Raw genomic sequence first — 20,394 nt, 5'->3', positions numbered from 1 at the left:
CTAGCTCAAGCTCTTAGTATAATGCTTGCACGGAGTACACACTCAATTGACTATTGACTTACTGCACCTCCAGCTCCAACCCCCCTGTCACTTCATTCATTCAATCGTATTTATTGAGCGCTTACTGTGTGCAGAACACTGCACAAAGCCCTTGGGAAGTACAAGTTGGCAACATACAGAGACGGCAATAGGAGTAATAATAATAATGATGGCATTTATTAAGTGCTTACTATGTGCAAAGCACTGTTCTAAGCACTGGGGAGGTTACAAGGAGATCAGGTTGTCCCATGGGGGGCTCACAGCCTTAATCCCCATTTTACAGATGAGGGAACTGAGGCCCAGAGAAGTGAAGTGAGTTGCGTAAAATCACACAGCTGACAATTGGCAGAGCCAGGATTCGAACCCATGACCCCCTGACTCCAAAGCCCGGGCTCTTTCCACTGAGCCACGCTGCTTCTCTAGTAGTAGTAGCTAGAGTAGAGTAGGTAGAAATCAGGCAGCTTGGTCGAGAAAGAGAAATGGAACTGTCAGCAACCCAATCGGGAAGATTTCTGGGCCAGTCAGGGACTGTCTGAACAGAAAATCTTTCAGGGGAAAAGCTCAATACCTTCATAATCTCAACCTGCTGCCTTTCAGCCCTTTGGGTTCAAAGTAATTAGACTCTAATCCACCCATTAGTTGTCAATAGGAGCTATTTTTCCCCCCAACTGAATGTAGTTTCCTCTCACTAGCACCTTGGGGGAAAGCAAAATCGCCCACGGAGTCAGAAACTACTGGCAGCCTCACAAGTCGCAAATGGGACCGAGGAGTACCTTGGATGTCCCTCTGGTGTTTAAAGTACTTTGGGTATCAAAAATATTCAGTCCCAAACATTTGGAATTCCAGAATTTATTGTGTTTAGTTTTGATAAGAAGCTTTGATCTAATATAACTTGATTGTTTAGGTCTTCACTAAGAAATGTGCATTTGTAAGATACCATCATCATCATCATCAATCGTATTTATTGAGCGCTTACTGTGTGCAGAGCACTGTACTAAGCGCTTGGGAAGGACAAATTGGCAACATATACAGTCCCTACCCAACAGTGGGCTCACAGTCTAAAAGGGGGAGATTGACTTCGTTTTACCAGATTGACTTTATTTGCTCTGTGCATTAGTTGAGGCACATTGATGGAGAACAGATTATCCTTGAGAAAAGTATTGAGGAGCTGCAGAAACTTGAGCCCTGAATAATTGGTTTCATGGTGGCCCGGTTTCCTTCCCCCTTTTGTTGTTCACTTTCCAAGTTGCTGCTTACTCCCGTGCCTCTCCACCTCCCCTCCCAATGTCTCCTCATTCACAATCCTGCTACTTCTCTTCGTTGGGAAAAACACATGGAAATATACTTTTAGTCAAAGGATTTGCAAGATTTGGTTCCTGCCCTTGAAATAGGATGCTTAGTTTTGCGTTAAATAACGTCCCCCCCCCGCAGAATCTCCACAAATGGATGGAAATTGAGTGAAGATCCCTATTTACTGGCAGGGTTTATAGGATACAAGAAAAATCCAACATCTGCTTGTCACTTTAATGGGCAGAAATTGGGTTTCTTGATGTCTTTTCACATTCCCTTCCTGCCGCCCCGCCCCCAGCTCATCAGAACGCATTCAGGTCACTGCAATGAGAAGGGAAAAATACTTATGGACGACAACTATTGTCTGAAGCTAACACCATGAGAAGCAGTGTGAACCTAATCCCGGCTCTGCCACTCGTCTGTTATGTAACCTTGGACAGGTCACTTCTCCGGGCCTCAATTACCTCAAATGTAAAATGGGGATAAAGACTGGGAGCCCCATGTGAGAAATGGATCGTGTCCAACCTCACTAGCTTCTATCTACTCCAACGCTTAGTACAGTGCCTGACTCATAGTAAATGCCATAATCCATGCCCCCCAAAACATACTGTTAGCTTTGTTTTTAGCACCATCACTAGAGTGACTGTGTAAGGGAAGATGCACTGCAAAAGTACCACCATTAAGTATGGTAGTATCTCTATGGGTCATTTACATTACAACATCATTAATTTAGACTGGGGAGAAGGGAGGATTCTAGTATTTTTTTTAAGCGATTTAACATACAATTTTACTCTGGTAATACTGCACACATTTCCCTGCACATTTGTGAACTAGCTTAAGATACTGATGCCTGTGCTAAATCTTCCTCCCTGAAGCCCTGCAATTGCTCAGTCTTCTGCCATTTGCAGTTTAATTCAGGTTCTTTTAGCCCCGGGGTAGATGACTTTCTTTTAAGATCAAGTCCTGCCTTTCCAATAGCAGCAGAGGAAGCAAAGGAGATTAAATTTCCATTCACTCCTGCTTCCAGTGATTCCAATTAATGAGGCTAAAACAGGTCCTCCCACTAACACTATTTGATAGTTTGAAGCTGTGAAATATTAGAACAATTATAAACAGTATAAAGTCTGGTATGCCGTTTTCCATATTAGAGTGAGTTAAGTGGTCAATCTGCACACACTGAGAGGATCGCTGCTGTTTCTGCATTACGGCGCAAGACTGTGGCAGTTGACCATCATTAAAAAAAAATCAATTAAAAAAACACTCCGTCCGTGTTTTCTATTCCTTATAGAATAGAGGATGGCTGCCCATCCACCACTCCTTCTAACAAACTCCTTACCGCTGGTTTTAAGCACTCAAGCAGCTCCCCCTCCTACCTCACCTCCCTGATGTATTACAACCCAACTGGCACTGTTTCTCTAATACCAATTTACTCACTCTACATGGATCGTGTCTGTCTCACGGCTGACCAAATGCCCACATCTGGAACTCCCTCCCTCATATCCGGCGGACCCCCACGCTCCCCACCTTCAAAGCCCTCCTAAAGTCACGTCTCCAAGAGGCCTCCCCTGACTAAAGTTGCCACTTCCCCAATTTGCCCGCCCTTCTACTTCGCCGACACAGGCGGACTGTGCCCCTTAAACACTAGATATTCACCCCATCCTCAGCCCCACAGCACTTTGCACCATTTCCCCTATCCGTAATTTACTTTAAAGCCAGTCAAACACTAGATATTCACCCCATCCTCAGCCCCACAGCACTTTGCACCATTTCCCCTATCCATAATTTACTTTAAAGCCAGTCTCTCCCTTTAAACTATCTGCTCCTTTGTGAGCAGGGGTCGTACAAAACTGCTCTATCACAGTAATGCTCAGTACAGTGCTCTGCACACAGTAAGCGCTCGATAAATACCACTGATTGAGTGAATTAACCCATGTCAATTTTTATTTGATAAGCTACATGTTTTCAGAAATCTATTTTAACAGCAAACGACACTTCTTTCGTGATTATAGCCATCCATACCGTGAACGGTAACTTAGTCACGCCCTCAGAACACAGTATACTCTTTAAACTATGTTTTGTACTTTTACAAGAGCAGCAATCTCACAACACAGTATACTCTTTAAACTATGTTTTGTACTTTCACAAGAGCAGCAATCTCAGAACTTAACATGATTTACTGCAGCAGGAAACTAAGGTCATACTTCATAAGGACAAAGTTGTATTACTGTTTGCTTTAGGGGTTCCTTTCAGGAGCAGAAAATGAATTTATGATTTTTTTCAGCAGTTTTAGAGTAATTGGGATCATTTAAGTGTGATGGGTTTTTTTCGGTAAAGTCTGAACAACTCTAATGAAGAAGAATAGGACGAATGAAGCCTTTTATGGACATCTTTTGAAATCAACTTTTTCATTTTGGCCACCTGGAACTGTCTGAAAACTGTTCATGTGAGCTGCCATTAAGGACCACTGTTCTTGCCCGAACTCCAGGCAACACTGCTAATAATTCTGCAAAATATACAGGAAATACATAGAAACATTAAAGTTTTTGTAATTAAGAGTATACTTTTTTTAAAAAAAAATTATTTTTATTTTTCCCCCCCAACCCAGAAAGTCTTAAGGTATTAATACAAGGTGGCCCTTAAACTCTCCAAGTTCAGTACAGTCACCCTCATGAGATAGTGCTAACCACTTCTTTTTAAAGATGTGGAGAATAATGATTATAGGTGAAAGCCATCCTGTCAGACTAATGATTTCTGTCCAGCTCCACAGAACCACCCAGGAATAGGAATATAAATTGGGCAGGCAACATTGTGGTTTGCATCTTAGTGGCTTTTTCCCTGTGATCGATAAGAACAGTCCTATCTGACCTCCTTTGAGAAGACTGAGGAAAGGAGAGTGAAGTTAGGGATATCTGAAATTCGAACTGAATGACATTTCCTGTCACCTTACCCCAAGTTAAAGCCATGCTTTACCCCCAGATAAGTCTTTCACCCTGATGGCTGGAAAGAGAAAGCACTCAGTAATTGGGAAAATTAGGTATTAGGAGGTGATTTGGGAGGGCAGACCTAATATTGTGAAGGAAATTTATAAATCGGTCAAGTTTTAATGGTTCCATCATTTTCTGAAACAAAGGCTGTATTATCACGTTACTTTAACTCACATTTATCTTCTGCCTTACTAAAATTAATGGAATTAAACACAAAGATATATAGCTAAAACCTGAAGCGGGGGTGTTTTAAATCATTGCTTCAGAAGGTGTGAGCTGTATCTACAACCCTGTCGTGTTGGCTGGGTTGTGGAGTGTATCGTTTCCCGTAGATTTTTATGCGATTAGGTTGTTCCAGAGTCGGTCCTGGTGTGACAGCCAAGTCCCAAACTAAATGTTACACGGTAAATCCCTCCTGATACTTCTTGCCCTTCTCTGTTCAGAACAGCCTTTCTGCAACCCCAAACACTGCGATCGCCACCCTGTCTGCCTTCATCTCGCTGTCTTCAATCACAGCAACAGTTGTATAACTGTTACTCTTACATTTTCCTGCCTAAAAGTTCCACCTCCTCGATAGGCCAGAAAAGGCAAATGAAGGGCAAGGGGGAGGAGGAGAGGTGCCACATTAGCTGCCCCTATCCTGCTCCAGTCTGTCCCTCTCCCTATTCCCATGGCAGGGGGCAGGAGGTGGAGCTACAAGTGGGAATGGGGAGGTTGCGGGGGCTCGTGGTGCGGTAACATCTGTAGCATCATTTAAATTTTTTTAAAAAGCCAAAAGGACATTTACCTGCAGTGACTGGACATAACGTGAAGGGTGGGGCTTAAATAGGCTTAAAGTCAGCAAATAGGCCAGGAAACAGCTGTGGTAACACTGCTGTGGGGAAAGGGGGGCAGGTATAACGTAGGATGGACCTCGTTGAGGGTTCCTCATCTACTCGGTAGAACTCTAGTTAATGCTCATCTAATTTATGTGGTGATAAATCCAGAGCAGTGTAAAATTTAGTTTAATCAACCCAATCTCTCTTGGTAAGACATTCCGATCAAATTCTAATTTCTGTGTTATAGAAGGAATACAGGCAGTTTCCTTGCCCCGCATTTCTATTTCCAACCCACCATTCGCGTCTTGAAGTCATTTTGAAAAAACCACGTGGTAAAGGTGGCTCTGGCTCTACAGAGAAAGGTATCGCATTTTCAAAGTGACCTATCACCTAGTCGGATGGAAATCTCGCCCAAAGAGTGGAACTGCCAGGAGTCTGAAAAATCCTACTTGGAAGTAACAGGGTGGGAACAGAGGAGATGCTCTATCGCTGCTCCTGACTTGCGGAGGAGTCAGTGTGGGCTAAGACTGGCAATTACACAATAAAGCCGCACAATGCGGGAGAGGAAGGACCGCTTCGACTTCGAGGAGTTTGGCAGAGCTCCAACACTCGGCTGAAAATCCAGCGTGAGTGCTTAGCTCTGCTGAAGGGACCTGAAATGCCACGAGAAAGGGGCCCGTCCACGTTTTGTTCCAAGTTATGGCTAAGTGGACGGTAAGCAAATATCACGTCTCCAGCGGACTGGCAAAGTCGTGCAATCTGTTCGGCAACAGCTCAGTTAAAGAGTGTCCAGGTCTCTTCGAAGTGCGGCCAAATTGCTTATATGTTTATGTGCCCGTGATGCTTTAACGACACGCACGTATAGGACTGTGTCGGTTTGATAGGGTGGAGGATGGAGGGAGAGAGAAGGGAAAAGGACCTTGATAAGCTTCAAGTAAATGCGATTGGAACCTAATCCAATTCTCCCTCTCCAAAGCAAAGCTAGGCTCCCTTGATACAAGTTTGGTTTGCGCTGCTTTTTAGTCGAACAACAGCCCTCAACAAAGTGCGGGAGACCTAGAGTTTGCGCGTCTACTACAATCTCTCAGGTGCCTTTAGAAATGTTTACTTGCAACTTGATACAACGGTATATATGCTAAATAAATCCACAGATACTCCTGATCCTCTCAGTTTACTCTTTTTGTTTATGACACATACTTTCTTCTTTTGCAGATTTTGAGTCAATTCCTTCAGAAGGCTTATTCTGGAGAGGAGTTGATTTTTCAGGCAGGGGGCCTGAAGCGTCCCTGCCTTCTTCTTTGGCATCACTTAATGAAGCATTCTGGGAAGAGGAAAAGTTAATAACTGAGAGGAAAAAAAAACTCAGTAATTATCCTACATATACTATACCTTTCAGACTATTCTATTAACAAAAGCTAGAGTAGCCGAAAACAAATTGCATGTTGGCAGAATCGCTTTCTCAGGCAATTACTTCTAACAGAGTTCTTTCTTTTCTAGGGAGAGATGGCTGCCAAAAGACTATTTAGTTTTTCCCCAAATAGTCAAAGTATCTTGCGGGCAGAGATCACATTTACCTCCTCCATCATATTGTTCTTTCCCAAATGCTCAGTACGGTATTCTGGACACATTAAGTGTTCATTACATACCATCGATTGAGAGTTTCCACTGGTGTACTCTTTCCCGGTCCTTAGTACAGTGCTCTGCATACAACAAGCACTTAATAGATACAATTATTGCTACTATTACTAACCTTTAAGATTTGGAAGTACAGCTATAAAACAGTAAAACAGCCCATAGTATAGCTATGGGCAAGCTTGATGACAAACCCATTGGAGAAAATACACGAGGAAGCACATCTATCTCCTGACATTGCATTTATTGTTAATTGAACAGCTCAAGTTGGAATTCTGCAGTTTATACCTGTTCAAATCGATTCCTTTAATGAAAGCAATCCTTTGTGATTTCAGTATTAGGTTCCACCTACAGTGAGCTAAAGACAATGCAGAAATAGAAGACCCTATTTGGACTTTTTTTGAAATGGCTGTATACATTAATAGTTAATATGATTGCTTAAAAGAACAATCAACTAAGATGAAGCACATAGAAGCCACATGGCTCAAAAGTTCTGAGACTTCCTCAATAAATGGGCTTAAAAAAAAGTCCATATGTGGAACTACAATACTCTGATTATTTAAAAGTAGACTGAAGAATGTAGGTCTATCGTTGAATTAATCTTTTGGAATCTGGATCTAAAGGAGACGGATTTCCACATCTGAATAAACTCCAAAAACTATTTCAAGGTGAACCCCTGCCTTTGAAAACCTGCAAGCCACCTCCAAGACTCTTTGTAAAAGTCATGTTTTGCACAGCTTTTGAGATATAGTTCAAAATAGAAGAAAATAGTCACCTTTGGAAAAAGACTGGTAGATTGGCAAGGTTGGGGCAACTTTAGGAAGCTCTGAGATTCTTGAGGCACTGAAGTAGGATGTAACGGTGATATCACTGTCACGAAACCTGGTAGTTAAAATAGTAATTTATGTAAATATCACAGATAACGAAAGGCAAACATTCTAATAAAGTACAGAAGTGGTGATACAACCTGGAATGAAACATGTAAACAAAGAGCTTGAAGAGCCAAGTATAGGAAGTCTATCCAAGCGATAAGCACGGCGTTGTAGAAAGAGCAGGGAGCCTGGGACTCAGGTGGTCATGGGTTCTAATCCCATCTCCGCCACTTGTCTGCTGTGTGACCATGGGCAAGTCACTTCCCTTCTCTGGCCCTCAGTTACCTCATCTGTAAAATGGGGATTGAGACTGAGAGTACCAAGTGGAACTGGAACTGTGTCCAACTCTATTTGCTTCTATCACCCCAGTGCTTAGTACAGTGCCTGACACATAGTAAGTGCTTAAAACCATTATTATTATTAAGGCCATTTCTTTCACTGTTTAAATAGTCAACATACCTAATTCATTTAGGTTCACAATACCCACCTACTGAAAACTGAAAAACTATTGAGTAGGTGACTTTGGAAAAGCGGGCTTAACCTGTACTTCCCAAGCGCTTAGTACAGTGCTCTGCACACAGTAAGCGCCCAATAAATCCGATTGAATGAATGAATGCTTGGTTTGGTTTCAAAAATTTCAAGCGGCTATTTCCACGTTCAACTTCAGATTTCTGCCATTCCTTTACACAAACCAAAGTGAAAGATCTCTCTAGTTGTACATATTTTCACATTCGTCTCCCGTTAGAATGAGAAGCAGCGTGGCTCGGTGGAAAGAGCCCGGGCTTTGGAGTCAGAGGTCGTGGGTTTGAATCCCGGCTCCGCCACGTGTCTGCTGTGTGACCTTGGGCAAGTCACTTCACTTCTCTGAGCCTCAGGTTCCCTCCTCTGTAAAATGGGGATTAAGACTGTGAGCCCCACGTGGGACAACCTGATCACCTTGTATCCCCCCCAGCGCTTAAAACAGTGCTTTGCACATAGTAAGCGCTTAATAAATGCCATTATTATTATTATTATTACTATTATTATTATAGAATAGAAAGCTCCTTGTGGGCAAGAAATATGCCAGTTACCCTGTACATCCCAAATGCCTAATGCAGAGTATTGGAGGCACTGAATAAACGTGACTACTTCCGCTCTCCAAAATAAGTTTTCCAAGGGTTAGCTCTTCAGTCTAAAAATAAAAGACACCACAGATAACTAGCTGTCTGCCTGCAGCATAAAGCTGAAGGAGATTTTTGTGAATTTTGAAATCTGATGACAAGCCACTCAGATACACTAAGCGGGCAGCTCTTACTCTATCAGAACAGATCCCCCCGTGAGGATGTAAAAGCCTGTCTCGGGGTGAAAGGACCAGAGGACCACATATAGGACAAACAGGAGAAAGAGAGAATTTCAGTGAAAATGATAATTTTCATTGATAATGAAAATGATAATTCTCCCCCTTTTAGACTGTGAGCCCACTGTTGGGTAGGGACTGTCTCTAAATGTTGCCAATTTGTACTTCCCAAGCGCTTAGTACAGTGCTCTGCACATAGTAAGTGCTCAATAAATATGATTGATTGATTGATTGATTAATAGCCCAAGCCGATAATGAAAAATAATGCACTGTGGCAGTTATCCATTCTATTATACCATACGTTCCCAAGAATTTAGTACAGTGCTCTGCACACAGGAAGCATTCAGTGAGCATTAACAGAGCAGAATAATGGTATTTATTAAGCACTTCTGTTCCAAGTACTGTAAATGTAATCAGATTAGATACAGTCCCTGTCCCACATGGGGCCAACGGGGAGGGAGACCAGGTATTTTATTCCCATTTTACAGATGAGACAATCGAGGCCCAGAGAAGTGACAGTAGGCAAGTACTTGGTGGAACTGGCTCGGCGACCTAGGTCCCCTGACTTCCAGCCCTGTAGAGAAGCAGCGTGGCTCAGTGGAAAGAGCCCGGGCTTTGGAGTCAGAGGTCATGGGTTCAAATCCCGGCTCCGCCAATTGTCAGCTGTGTGCCTTTGGGCAAGTCACTTCACTTCTCTGTGCCTCAGTTCCCTCATCTGTAAAATGGGGATTAAGACTGTGAGCCCCCCACGGGACAACCTGATCACCTTGTAACTTCTCCAGCACTTAGAACAGTGCTTTGCACATAGTAAGCACTTAATAAATGCCATTATTATTATTGTTATTATTATTATTACTCTTTCCACTAGGCCACGCTGATTTACTAAGGTACCTTTCAGGCTAATTTTAAATAAGGCATCTCCAGTTTTAGGCAACAATTAGAAACTGATCACAGCATGCTAGTGTAAGGTCCTGGGAGGAAGAAAAAAAAAAATTGTGATGACTACAATTGTTTTGAAACCGTGCAACTAGACAATTACTTTTTAAAAACAGGCATGTAATGTGGTGTTCATTAGGTGCTTACTAAAGTAGACAAGCAAGCAGAAAATTTGCATTCTAAAATTCGGAGTGTATGATCACGTACACTACAACTGTAAAGAAGATCAGCAGTCTTCCCCATCTGTTTTAGGATTTACAAAACACTTAAACTTCAGTAGAAATTTAAGAAGAAATTTGAGAAGCAGCATGGCTCAGTGGGCTTTGGAGTCAGAGGTCATGGGTTCAAATCCCGGCTCCGCCACTTGTCAGCTGTGTGACTTTGGGCAAGTCACTTAACTTCTCTGGGCCTCAGTTCCCTCATCTGGAAAATGGGGATTAAGACTGTGAGCTCCCCACCGTGGGACAACCTGATCACCTTGTAACCTCCCCAGCGCTTAGAACAGTGCAAAGCTTAGTTAATGCACTTATTATTATTATTATTATTAATAGCTATGCCAAACCTTAATACCAGCAGCCCACCAGCTAAATAATTCCTTTTATTCTCATCCGATGTGTTTAGTGAATATTCTAGAGAATAGTATATTTTATATATATTATATATAATAGAGAAGCAGCATGGCTCAGTGGAAAGAGCAAGGGCTTTGGAGTCAGAGGTCATGGGTTCGAATCGCGGCTCCACCACAAGTCTGCTGTGTGACCTTGGGCAAGTCACTTCACTTCTCTGAGCCTCAGTTACCTCATCTGTAAAAATGGGGATTAAGACTGTGAGCCCCACGTGGGACAACTTGATCACACTGTATCCCCCCCAGCGCTTAAAACAGTGCTTTGCACATAGTAAGCACTTAACAAATGCCATCATTATTATTATTATTATCATTATTATGTTGCCAATTTGTAATTCCCAAGTGCTTAGTACAGTGCTCTGCACATAGTAAGCGCTCAATAAATATGATTGATTGATTGATGATTATTCTCCCATTACACTGGAGTAAGATTGTGTCCTTTGTGTACTGGATTATTACAAATACATCATCTTCTAAATCAGGGGTCACCAGAAGGGTCAAAATTCCGTTACGCTATGCCCATCATGATGTCACACTGCACCCTGAAGCTGCATCACAGCAGCACGGCCTAGTGGATAGAGCCCGGGCCTGGGAATCAGAAAGACCTGGGTTGTAATCTCTGGTTCGGCCATGAGTCTGCTGTGGGACCCTGGGCAAGTCACTTGACTTCTCCGTGCCTCAGTTATCTCATCTGTAAAATAGGGACTAAGACTGTGAGCCCTGTGTGGGACAGGAACTCTGTCCAACCTAATTTGCTTGTATCCACGCTAGTACTTAGTACAGTGCCTGGCACACGGTAAGTGCTTTAATACCACAATTATTATTATTATTAGCAACAGCCGTTCCCGTCAGGGCAACCAGCTCTTGCCACACTGCTTTTTCTCACTTCCCAACCCCATTCCAACCCCGAATCCCACGGGCAGCCTGCAAATGGGAGGTGAGTGATGTGGTTTGCCAGATGGAACCAGGCTAACAAGTGGTTAGCCCTCTGCGGTTGCAAATTTGGGGGGCAGCTGAGGTTGACCGGTCAAAGGAGCACTGACCCACTGCTCCCACAGCAGAGGAGAAAGAGGCCAAGTGCTACTGCTACCAGCTTCTTGAGCAGGTGGAGAGGGAACCCCTATCCCAACCCCACTGCTGGTCCCAAGTGAGTGATGGATCTATTGTGCGACCCGTCACCGGTTCCTGGAAACTACTCAAGTGCATTTTTGAGTGGACGTTGGGGTTTTCTGAAATCAAGCCCTACGAAGTAGGTTGTTCAGGACGCTGAAGCAGCACTCGTGTTCAGCGGAGCCCTTTGGATACCCAAGCAGCCTTGATTTGGGAATAGACTAGTTCGTCCTTTTCCCATTCCATGACCGTAGTTCAGTACATCCCAACGAAGCACTTCTGAAGGCTCACAGTGGCTCCGGACCAAATGGACCCTCCTCACAGTTAGGGTCATCTCACCTGTCCTACAGAGGTGAGATCAGGACTCCTGCACAGATGCCTCACTTACAATCCCCTCTAGATTGGAAGATCCTTGTGGGCAGGGAATGTGTCTGTTTATTGTCACACTGTACTCTCCCAAGTGCTTAGTACAGTGCTCTGCACACAGGAAACACCCAAATACGGTTAACTGACTGACAATAATAATAATGATGGCATTTATTAAGCACTTAGTATGTGCAAAGCACTGTTCTAAGTGCTGGGGGGGTTACAAGGTGATCAGGTTGTCCCACAGGGGGCTCACAGTCTTAATCCCCATTTTACAGATGAGGTAACTGAGGCACAGAGAAGTGAAGTGACTTACCCAAAGTCACACAGCTGACAACTGGCAGAGCCGGGATTTGAACCCATGACCTCTGACTCCAAAGCCTGTGCTCTTTCCACTGAGCCACGCCGCTTCTCACCTGACCCACTGGCATCACCTACGGGCTGTACTCAACATCAAATGGCAAGAGAGGATCACAAGCAATTAAGTCCTAGAATGAAATCAGTTTCCTGACTTTCAAGCTAGGCTCGACTGAGCGCAGCTCTGGCCGGGGGAAGGCATGGCTTAGTGGCAGGAGGTGAGGTCAGGAGTCCTGCGGTTTGGGCCCGGCTCTATCCCTGAATTGCTGTATGACTTTGGTCAAGTCACATAACCTCTCTATGTATCAGCTGGTTTATCTGTAAAAAAAAGAGCTAGGATACCTGCTCTCCCTCCCTCTAAGACCGCCAGCCTCTTGTGTGTTAAACAGAAAATACATCTGTACATCATATTCCCTGCACTTCGCAACATACTGCACCCCTGCCCTTTTTTCAGCAACACATGAGCATAGTTTGCCCCATCTCTTCTTGCTTCGTGATTCAACCTCGGTTTCACTGTCTCCAAATAAAAAGAAATAGGACAATACCAACTTGGTTCCAGGTTGGCGAGGCCAATTAAAGTAGGGCAACGTCCCCCCTTCTGCTCAGGTCTTATAAGAAACGGCGGGGAAGAGTTTAGAGGAGGAAAGGTACTGAAATTACAGGGTGAAGAGAAAGAGAGGGACAGGAGACAAGGGTCTTAAAAAAAGGGCTGCATTTGAAATCGTATGCTTCTAACCTTTTAATTCACAAGCATAAATTGTTAAATTTTTACCTAAAGGAGACAGGACAATGTCTGTTGGTGGTTCAAGGAGATCTTGCTGCAAAGTCTGGCACTGTTACAATTTTTGATGGGGCAACGTCCCCCCTTCTGCTCAGGTCTTATAAGAAACAGTGGGGAAGAGTTTAGAGGAGGAAAGGTACTGAAATTACAGGGTGAAGTGAAAGAGAGGGATAGGAGACAAGGGGCTAAAAAAAAGGGCTGCATTCGAAATCATATGCTTTTAACCTTTTAATTCACAAGCATAAATAGTTAAATTTTTACCTAAAGGAGACAGGACAATGTCTGTTGGTGGTTCAAGGAGATCTTGCTGCAAAGTCTGGCACTGTTGCAATTTTTGATGGGGCAGGAGAGCTACAACTTGACTCGGATTTGGTATTCTACAAGGAAATGAAGTCTGAGCTGCAAGAAAGGTATTGGAGGGCGGTGTCCTTTGCAGAGAAATGTGCATTTGCTACAGGAAAAGAAAGAAATAATTAGTTTTGGGGATTTACTCTTACTATATCAATGGTATTTATTGAGCACTTACTGTGTGCAGACAACTGTATTAAGTACTCAGGAGATACAGAGTTGGTACGCACATTCCCAGCCCACCTTCCTAGCTCACAACCAGACGGGGAGACGGACGTTAAAACAGTACGGAAATGTAAATAAGTGCTGTGGGTGGGATGGATATCAAGTCCTTAAAGGGCACAGATCAAAGTGCATAGGCAATGCAGGAAGGAGAGAAGTAGGGAAGATGAGGGCTTAGTCGGGAAAGGTTTCTTGGAGGAGACGGAAAGCTTTGGAAGTGGGAAGAGTGATGGTCTGCTGCAAGTCAAGGGGGAGGAGGGGCCCAGGCCAGAGGCGGGGTGTGGGAAAAGGGTTGATGGTGAGATAGAGGAGACTGAAGTACAATGTTTAGAGGAGCAAAGCGTGAGGGCTGGGTTGTAGTTGGAAATCATCATCAATCGTATTTATTGAGCGCTTACTATGTGCAGAGCACTGTACTAAGCGCTTGGGAAGTACAAATTGGCAACATATAGAGACAGTCCCTACCCAACAGTGGGCTCACAGGCTAAAAACAGCGGGCTCACAGTCAGTAAGGTAAGGTAAGTGGCGGGGGGCATACGGGTGGGCGGTGAGCTAATTGAGTGCTTCATTGATGCGGAGGTGGATGGGCAACCATTGGAAGTTCTTCAGGAGTGGACTGAATGTTCTTTTAATAATAACAATAATAATAACAATAATGATGGCATTTGTTAAGCGCTTATTACGTGCAAAGCACCGTTCTAAGCGCTGGGGGGGCTACAAGGTGATCAGGTTGTCCCACGTGGGGCTCCCAGTCTTAATCCCCATTTTACAGATGAGGAAACAGGCTCAGAGAAGTTAAGTGACTTGCCCAAGGTCACACAGCAAACATGTGGCGGAGCCGGGATTCGAACCCAGGATCTCTGACTCCAAAGCCCGGGCTCTTTCCACTGAGCCACGCTGCTTTCACTTTTAGAAAGATGATCTGGACAGCCAAGTGAAGGACTGAGAAGCAGCGTGGGCTCAGTGGAAAGAGCACGGGCTTTGGAGTCAGAGGTCATGGGTTCGAATACCAGCTCCGCCACATGTCTGCTGCATGACCTTTGGGCAAGTCACTTAACTTCTCAGAGCCTCAGTTACCTCATCTGTAAAATGGGGATGATGGCTGTGGGCCCTACGTGGGACAACCTGATCACCTTGTATTCCCCCAGCGCTTAGAACAGTGTTTTGCACATAGTAAGTGCTTAATAAATGCCATCTTTATTATTATTACGCAGGGAAGTCGGCGAGGAGGCTGATGACTCTTTTAGACTGTGAGCCCACTGTTGGGTAGGGACTGTATATGTTGCCAATTTGTACTTCCCAAGCGCTTAGTACAGTGCTCTGCACATAGTAAGCGCTCAATAAATACGATTGATGATGATGAAGTAATCAATACGGACCAAGTGTTTGGGTCAGCATACTAGCAGTTTGGATGGACGGAAGAGGGCCGATTTTAGTGGCTGTGAAGGTTAGAACTGACAGGATTTGATTTAATATGTGGGTTGAACGAGCGAGGAGTCGGGATGATGCCAAGGTTACAGGTTTATGAGACAGGGAGGATAGCGGTGTCGTCTGCAGTGATGGGAAAGATGCAAGGAGGACAAGGTTTGCTGGGAAAATGGGTTCTACTTTGGATATGTTCAGTTCGAGGTGTCGGTGGAAAAAATCCAACTAGAGAGGTTCCGAAGGCAGGAGAAAATGTAAGACTTCAGAAAAGGAGTGGCCAAAGGTTGGAGAAGCAGATTTTGGAAGTCAACTGTAGACGGTAGTTGAAGCTGTGGGAGCGAATGAGTTCAAATGAGGGGGTGTAGGTGGAGATGAGAGGCGGACCCAGATCCGAGCCTCGAGAGACTCCCACAGTCAGAGGATGGAAGGTAGAAGGACTGAGAATGGGCAGCCGGAGAGATAGGAGGAGAACCTGGAGAGGACAGAGTCACTGAAACCAATGCCAGCTAATGTCATCAGGAGTTGGGGGTGGACCGTGGCATCCAAGGCAGCTAAGAGGTCGAAGAGGATGGAGTAGAGACTATCGCAAATTGCAAGAAGGAGATCAGTGGTGACCTTAGATACCTACCCTTCGAGAAAAATCTCTAGAGCAAAATACAAGTCTTAAGTTGCTCCCCAAATTGAGTCCAGTATGGAAGAAAACTGACATTACTCTTTTTTCTGTTTAACATTTGGGGCTGAAAAATATCACTAAGTCTATCAGAACAGTTGTTGAGTAAAACCTTGGTTAAATTTAGATGGAAAAAGTAGGAAATTCTTCTCCTGCTCAGCTACCCCTTCCCCGACATCTGTGCTGTATTACTTGGCCAAACCAGGCCTTCAAACAGTGTCTATATCAGTTCTTGGGGCCCTAGGGGTGAACGCTACTTAGCTACTGATCACATAAACTGCCAAGACTTTAGAATGGAGTCTTCAAAATTCTGCCACCACCTTTAATCAGTGAGCTCTGCTCGCATCTGTTTGTCCATCGCTTCCACATCAAACTCTTTACCATCAACTCGTAAGTACCCAATCAGCTCTATCATCATCATCAATCGTATTTACTGAGCGCTTACTATGTGCAGAGCACTGTACTAAGCGCTTGGTAAGTACAAATTGGCAACATATAGAGACAGTCCCTACCCAACAGTGGGCTCACAGTCTAAAAGAGGGAGACAGAGAACAAAACCAAACATACTAACAAAATAAAATAGAATAGACATGCACAAGTAAAATAAATAGAGTAATAACTATGTACAAACATATATACATATATACAGGTGCTGTGGGGAAGGGAAGGAGGTAGGAAGGGGGGATGGAGAGGGGGACAAGGGGGAGAGGAAGGAAGGGGCTCAGTCTTGGAAGGCCTCCTGGAGGAGGTGAGCTCTCAATAGGGCCTTGAAGGGAGGAAGAGAGCTAGCTTGGCAGATGGGCAGAGGGAGGGCATTCCAGGCCCGGGGGATGATGTGGGCTGGGGGTCGATGGCGGGACAGGCGAGAACGAGGTACGGTGAGGAGATTAGCGGCGGAGGGTGCGGGCTGGGCTGGAGAAGGAGAGAAGGGAGGTGAGGTAGGAGGGGGCGAGGGGATGGACAGCCTTGAAGCCCCGGGTGAGGCTCTACCCCTCCTACTTACCTCACTGATTTCCTATAATAACGCAGCCCAAACATTTTGCTCCTACTCTTGCCCAGGTCCTCCCTCTGGCCCAGAGCCCCTTTCCCCCTCTCTATATTCAACAGACAACCACTCTCCCCACTTTTAAAAGCCTTATTGGGATCGCCCCTCCAAGAGGTCTTCCCCAATTGAGCCCTCATTTCCCCTATTCCCTCTCCCACCTACGTTGCCTATGCATTTGGATCTGCACTTGATATTCACTCCGCTCTCAGCCCCACAAGCAATTACGTACTTATCCAGAATCTGTCTGTCTTTTCCTCTAGACTGTAAGCTCCTTGTGGGCAAGGGGACATGTGAGCCCGCTGCTGGGTAGGGGATGTCTCTATATGTTGCCAACTTGTATTTCCAAAGCGCTCTGCACACAGTAAGCGCTCAATAAATACAATTGAATGAATGAACTCTGCTGTACTCTCCCAAGTGCTTATTAGTACAGTGCTCTGTGCATAAGCACTCAAATACCACTGATGATTGAGACATTTCTATTACCTTCTCCCATGGCATGATCCTACACCACATATTCCTGGGTCAAATACTGAAGAGTAACAGATCAAATGCTCCTAGAATCATAATGCAGTAAAGCACAGCAAAAGGGCATCACCCCTAAAGCACGTCAGATACGGAAATAGTATAGGGAACTGAACTAAAGCATCTACATCCATTTTGGCTAGGATGTGTTTAATGAATCAGGGGCTATTCTTCTGACAATGCAAGCCTGCTTTCATTCATTCATTCAATCGTATTTATTGAGCGCTTACTGTGTGCAGAGCACTGGACTAAGCGCTTGGGAAGTACAATGCTTTGGCTTGCCAGGCCACAATACCAAAGAAACAGCTTGAGTGCATGGGCAGTGGTTGGAATGAGTGAATAACCATAGGAGAGGTTTTCCTTAACGTTAGGTTTTACAAGAATGCAATCCCTATGTTGCAGGATGAGTTTGCATTCAGAGGTACACATATTCAGGTTCAAAAAGAATTTTGATTAGACAATCTGGAGTAAGGAATTTTCAAAATAAGGGTTTATTCTACTTCAGATCAAGTTCCACCCCATTAGATTCAAATTCAGGGTGAGTTTGTATTCAGAGGTACACATATTCAGATTCAAAAAGAATTTTGATTAGACAACCTGGAGCATGGAATTTTAAAAAATAAGGGTTTATTCTACTTCAGATCAAGCTCCACTCCATTGGATTCCAATTCCCACCAAGCTACCCTGCACGTACAATACCAAGACCAAGTCTCCTAGAACAAGGGGAAGATTTGTACTACTGTTAGTTGCACCCTGAATAGCTCCATATATGTGATCATTCCTTTTCTGATTGCTTCATGTGCTAACCGGCTATATGCACTGCTGAAAGAATGCTTGATCCAAAGCATGTGACAGACATAAATTATGGAGACACTGAAGGACAAAAGAACTCATTCACAACCTGGATTACTGACAAATGCCTCTTATAGAAAGACTAAAAAGCAATTTTTTCCTCTTCATATCTCCCTTACTATGTATTGTAGTATTGACTCTAACTCCTTCAATTTTTTAGTTACCTAGAAGTAACTGAAACTTCATACATCAGTGTGGAATATAATGAACATTCTGCTTTGGCTAATCTGAGAAGCAGTGCCCTCCTGGGAAATTAATGCATTACTCAATCCTTTGATAGAGTCATTACTTACCATTCACTGTCTATTTGCCAACTTGTACTTCCCAAGCGCTTAGTACATCGCTCTGCACACAGTAAGCACTCAATAAATACGACTGAATGAATGAATGAATGGGGGGACGACCAAAACCAAACCCAAAAGCATTTCTGAACCACTTGGTTAAAGAGTTTTTTAGTTTAACTTAGAAGCTAGCCACTGTCTTTTTTAGAAGAAGCTATTGTTAGGCAGAATCAAGAGAGAATTCTACCAGTGGTGTTTACCTTCATTTTTTCACTGGCAGGAAAGTCATTTTGTCTCACGCCAATCTGGTTCGGATGCAAATCTGTGAAATGTAGATAAAATAAATCTCAGGGCATGGAAAAAAATCATTAACGTTTACTTCCTTGTAGAATAATTAAATTTGATTATTGAAGTGTTATTTCCTTCTCTAGGAAAACTGTGGCATTCATCCCCATACGTTGTACATGACACTACAAAGAGGCTTGATAGAGATTTTAAACCAATTCTTTAAATCCGTACCCTTTAAAAATTATTGAACGTTCTGTGTTTCCATTGTAAAGCGGATTATAATTATTGAACATTCTGTGTTTCCATTGTAAAGTGGATTATTTTCCAACAACAAAAACATCCATCCCAAGTTTCTCAGATGAGCGCCTCAACGAGAGGAATTAAGTTTGCATAAATAAAGAACTTTGCTTGCAAAGAAATGGTAGAATGAAATCCACAGTAGAACAATCCAACCTTCCATACTTTATCAAATAGCCTGAGTATTGCTGCCAGGAACTATTCTGTCTGGATTACTCACCTCACCATAGAGCACAGAACCACAGAAGTAAACATTAGGTGTTGCCATCAATTGAAATTAACCTACTGACACTTCAAAAAGATACACTACAATAATGCATATCTTTTGCCTATCAGAATATTGAGGCAAATCCAAATTAGGATGAAGGAACCTGGGGCAGTCTATGGAAACCAGAGGCAAGGAAATGTCCTTCCTTCAGGATGTAAAAATAAGAACTCAATCCCTGCACTATCTTTCAGATTTATATATATATATATATAAAGAACTCTGCTTGCAAACAAATGGTAGAATGAAATCCACGGTAGAACAATCCAACCTTCCATACTTTATCAAATAGCCTGAGAACTGCTGCCAGGATTACTCACCTCACCATACAGCACAGAACCACAGAAGGTAACATTAAGTGTTGCCATCAACTGAAATTAACCTATTGACACTGTTCAAAGAGATACACTACAATAATGCATATATTTTGCCTTTCAGAATATTGAGGCAAATCCAAATTAGGATGAAGGAACCTGGGGCAGTCTATGGAAACAGAGGCAAGGAAATGTCCTTCCTTCAGGATGTAAAAATAAGAACTCAATCCTGCACTATCTTTCAGATTTATATATACATATATATATATATAAAGAACTTTGCTTGCAAAGAAATGGTAGAATGAAATCCACAGTAGAACAATCCAACCTTCCATACTTTATCAAATAGCCTGAGTATTGCTGCCAGGAACTATTCTGTCTGGATTACTCACCTCACCATACAGCACAGAACCACAGAAGTAAACATTAGGTGTTGCCATCAATTGAAATTAACCTACTGACACTGTTAAAAGAGATACACTACAATAATGCATATATTTTGCCTTTCAGAATATTGAGGCAAATCCAAATTAGGATGAAGGAACCTGGGGCAGTCTATGGAAACCAGAGGCAGGGAAATGTCCTTCCTTCAGGATGTAAAAATAAGAACTCAATCCTGCACTTTCAGATTTACATATATATAAATAAAGAACTCTGCTTGCAAACAAATGATAGAATGAAATCCACAGTAGAACAATTCAACCTTCCATACTTTATCA

At 43.4% G+C, this 20,394-nt stretch overlaps 1 protein-coding gene across 8 annotated transcripts in view; it reads right to left on the bottom strand.

Moving 5' to 3' along the window:
• Positions 1-20,394, bottom strand: part of BRDT (bromodomain testis associated) — a 79,397-nt gene that overhangs the window by 9,812 nt on the left and 49,191 nt on the right. For 5 of the 8 annotated variants that reach the window (XM_038744863.1, XM_038744869.1, XM_038744867.1 and 2 more), the window contains 5 exons: positions 18,772-18,833; positions 13,450-13,597; positions 13,138-13,179; positions 7,539-7,645; positions 6,329-6,452 (listed from right to left, as the gene is read on the bottom strand). In XM_038744863.1, the coding sequence (XP_038600791.1) occupies positions 6,329-6,452; positions 7,539-7,645; positions 13,138-13,179; positions 13,450-13,597; positions 18,772-18,833 (483 nt within the window). Of the gene's footprint in view, positions 1-6,328; positions 6,453-7,538; positions 7,646-13,137; positions 13,180-13,407; positions 13,598-18,771; positions 18,834-20,394 lie in introns of all 8 variants that reach the window. The other 3 variants (XM_038744864.1, XM_038744861.1, XM_038744862.1) reach the window with 1 other exon arrangement.

The sequence above is a fragment of the Tachyglossus aculeatus genome, chromosome 4, assembly GCF_015852505.1.
Source record: "Tachyglossus aculeatus isolate mTacAcu1 chromosome 4, mTacAcu1.pri, whole genome shotgun sequence".
NCBI classification, from domain to species: domain Eukaryota; kingdom Metazoa; phylum Chordata; class Mammalia; order Monotremata; family Tachyglossidae; genus Tachyglossus; species Tachyglossus aculeatus.
Note: the sequence above shows the minus strand (reverse complement) of the source record. Positions and strands in the feature narration are given on the sequence as shown.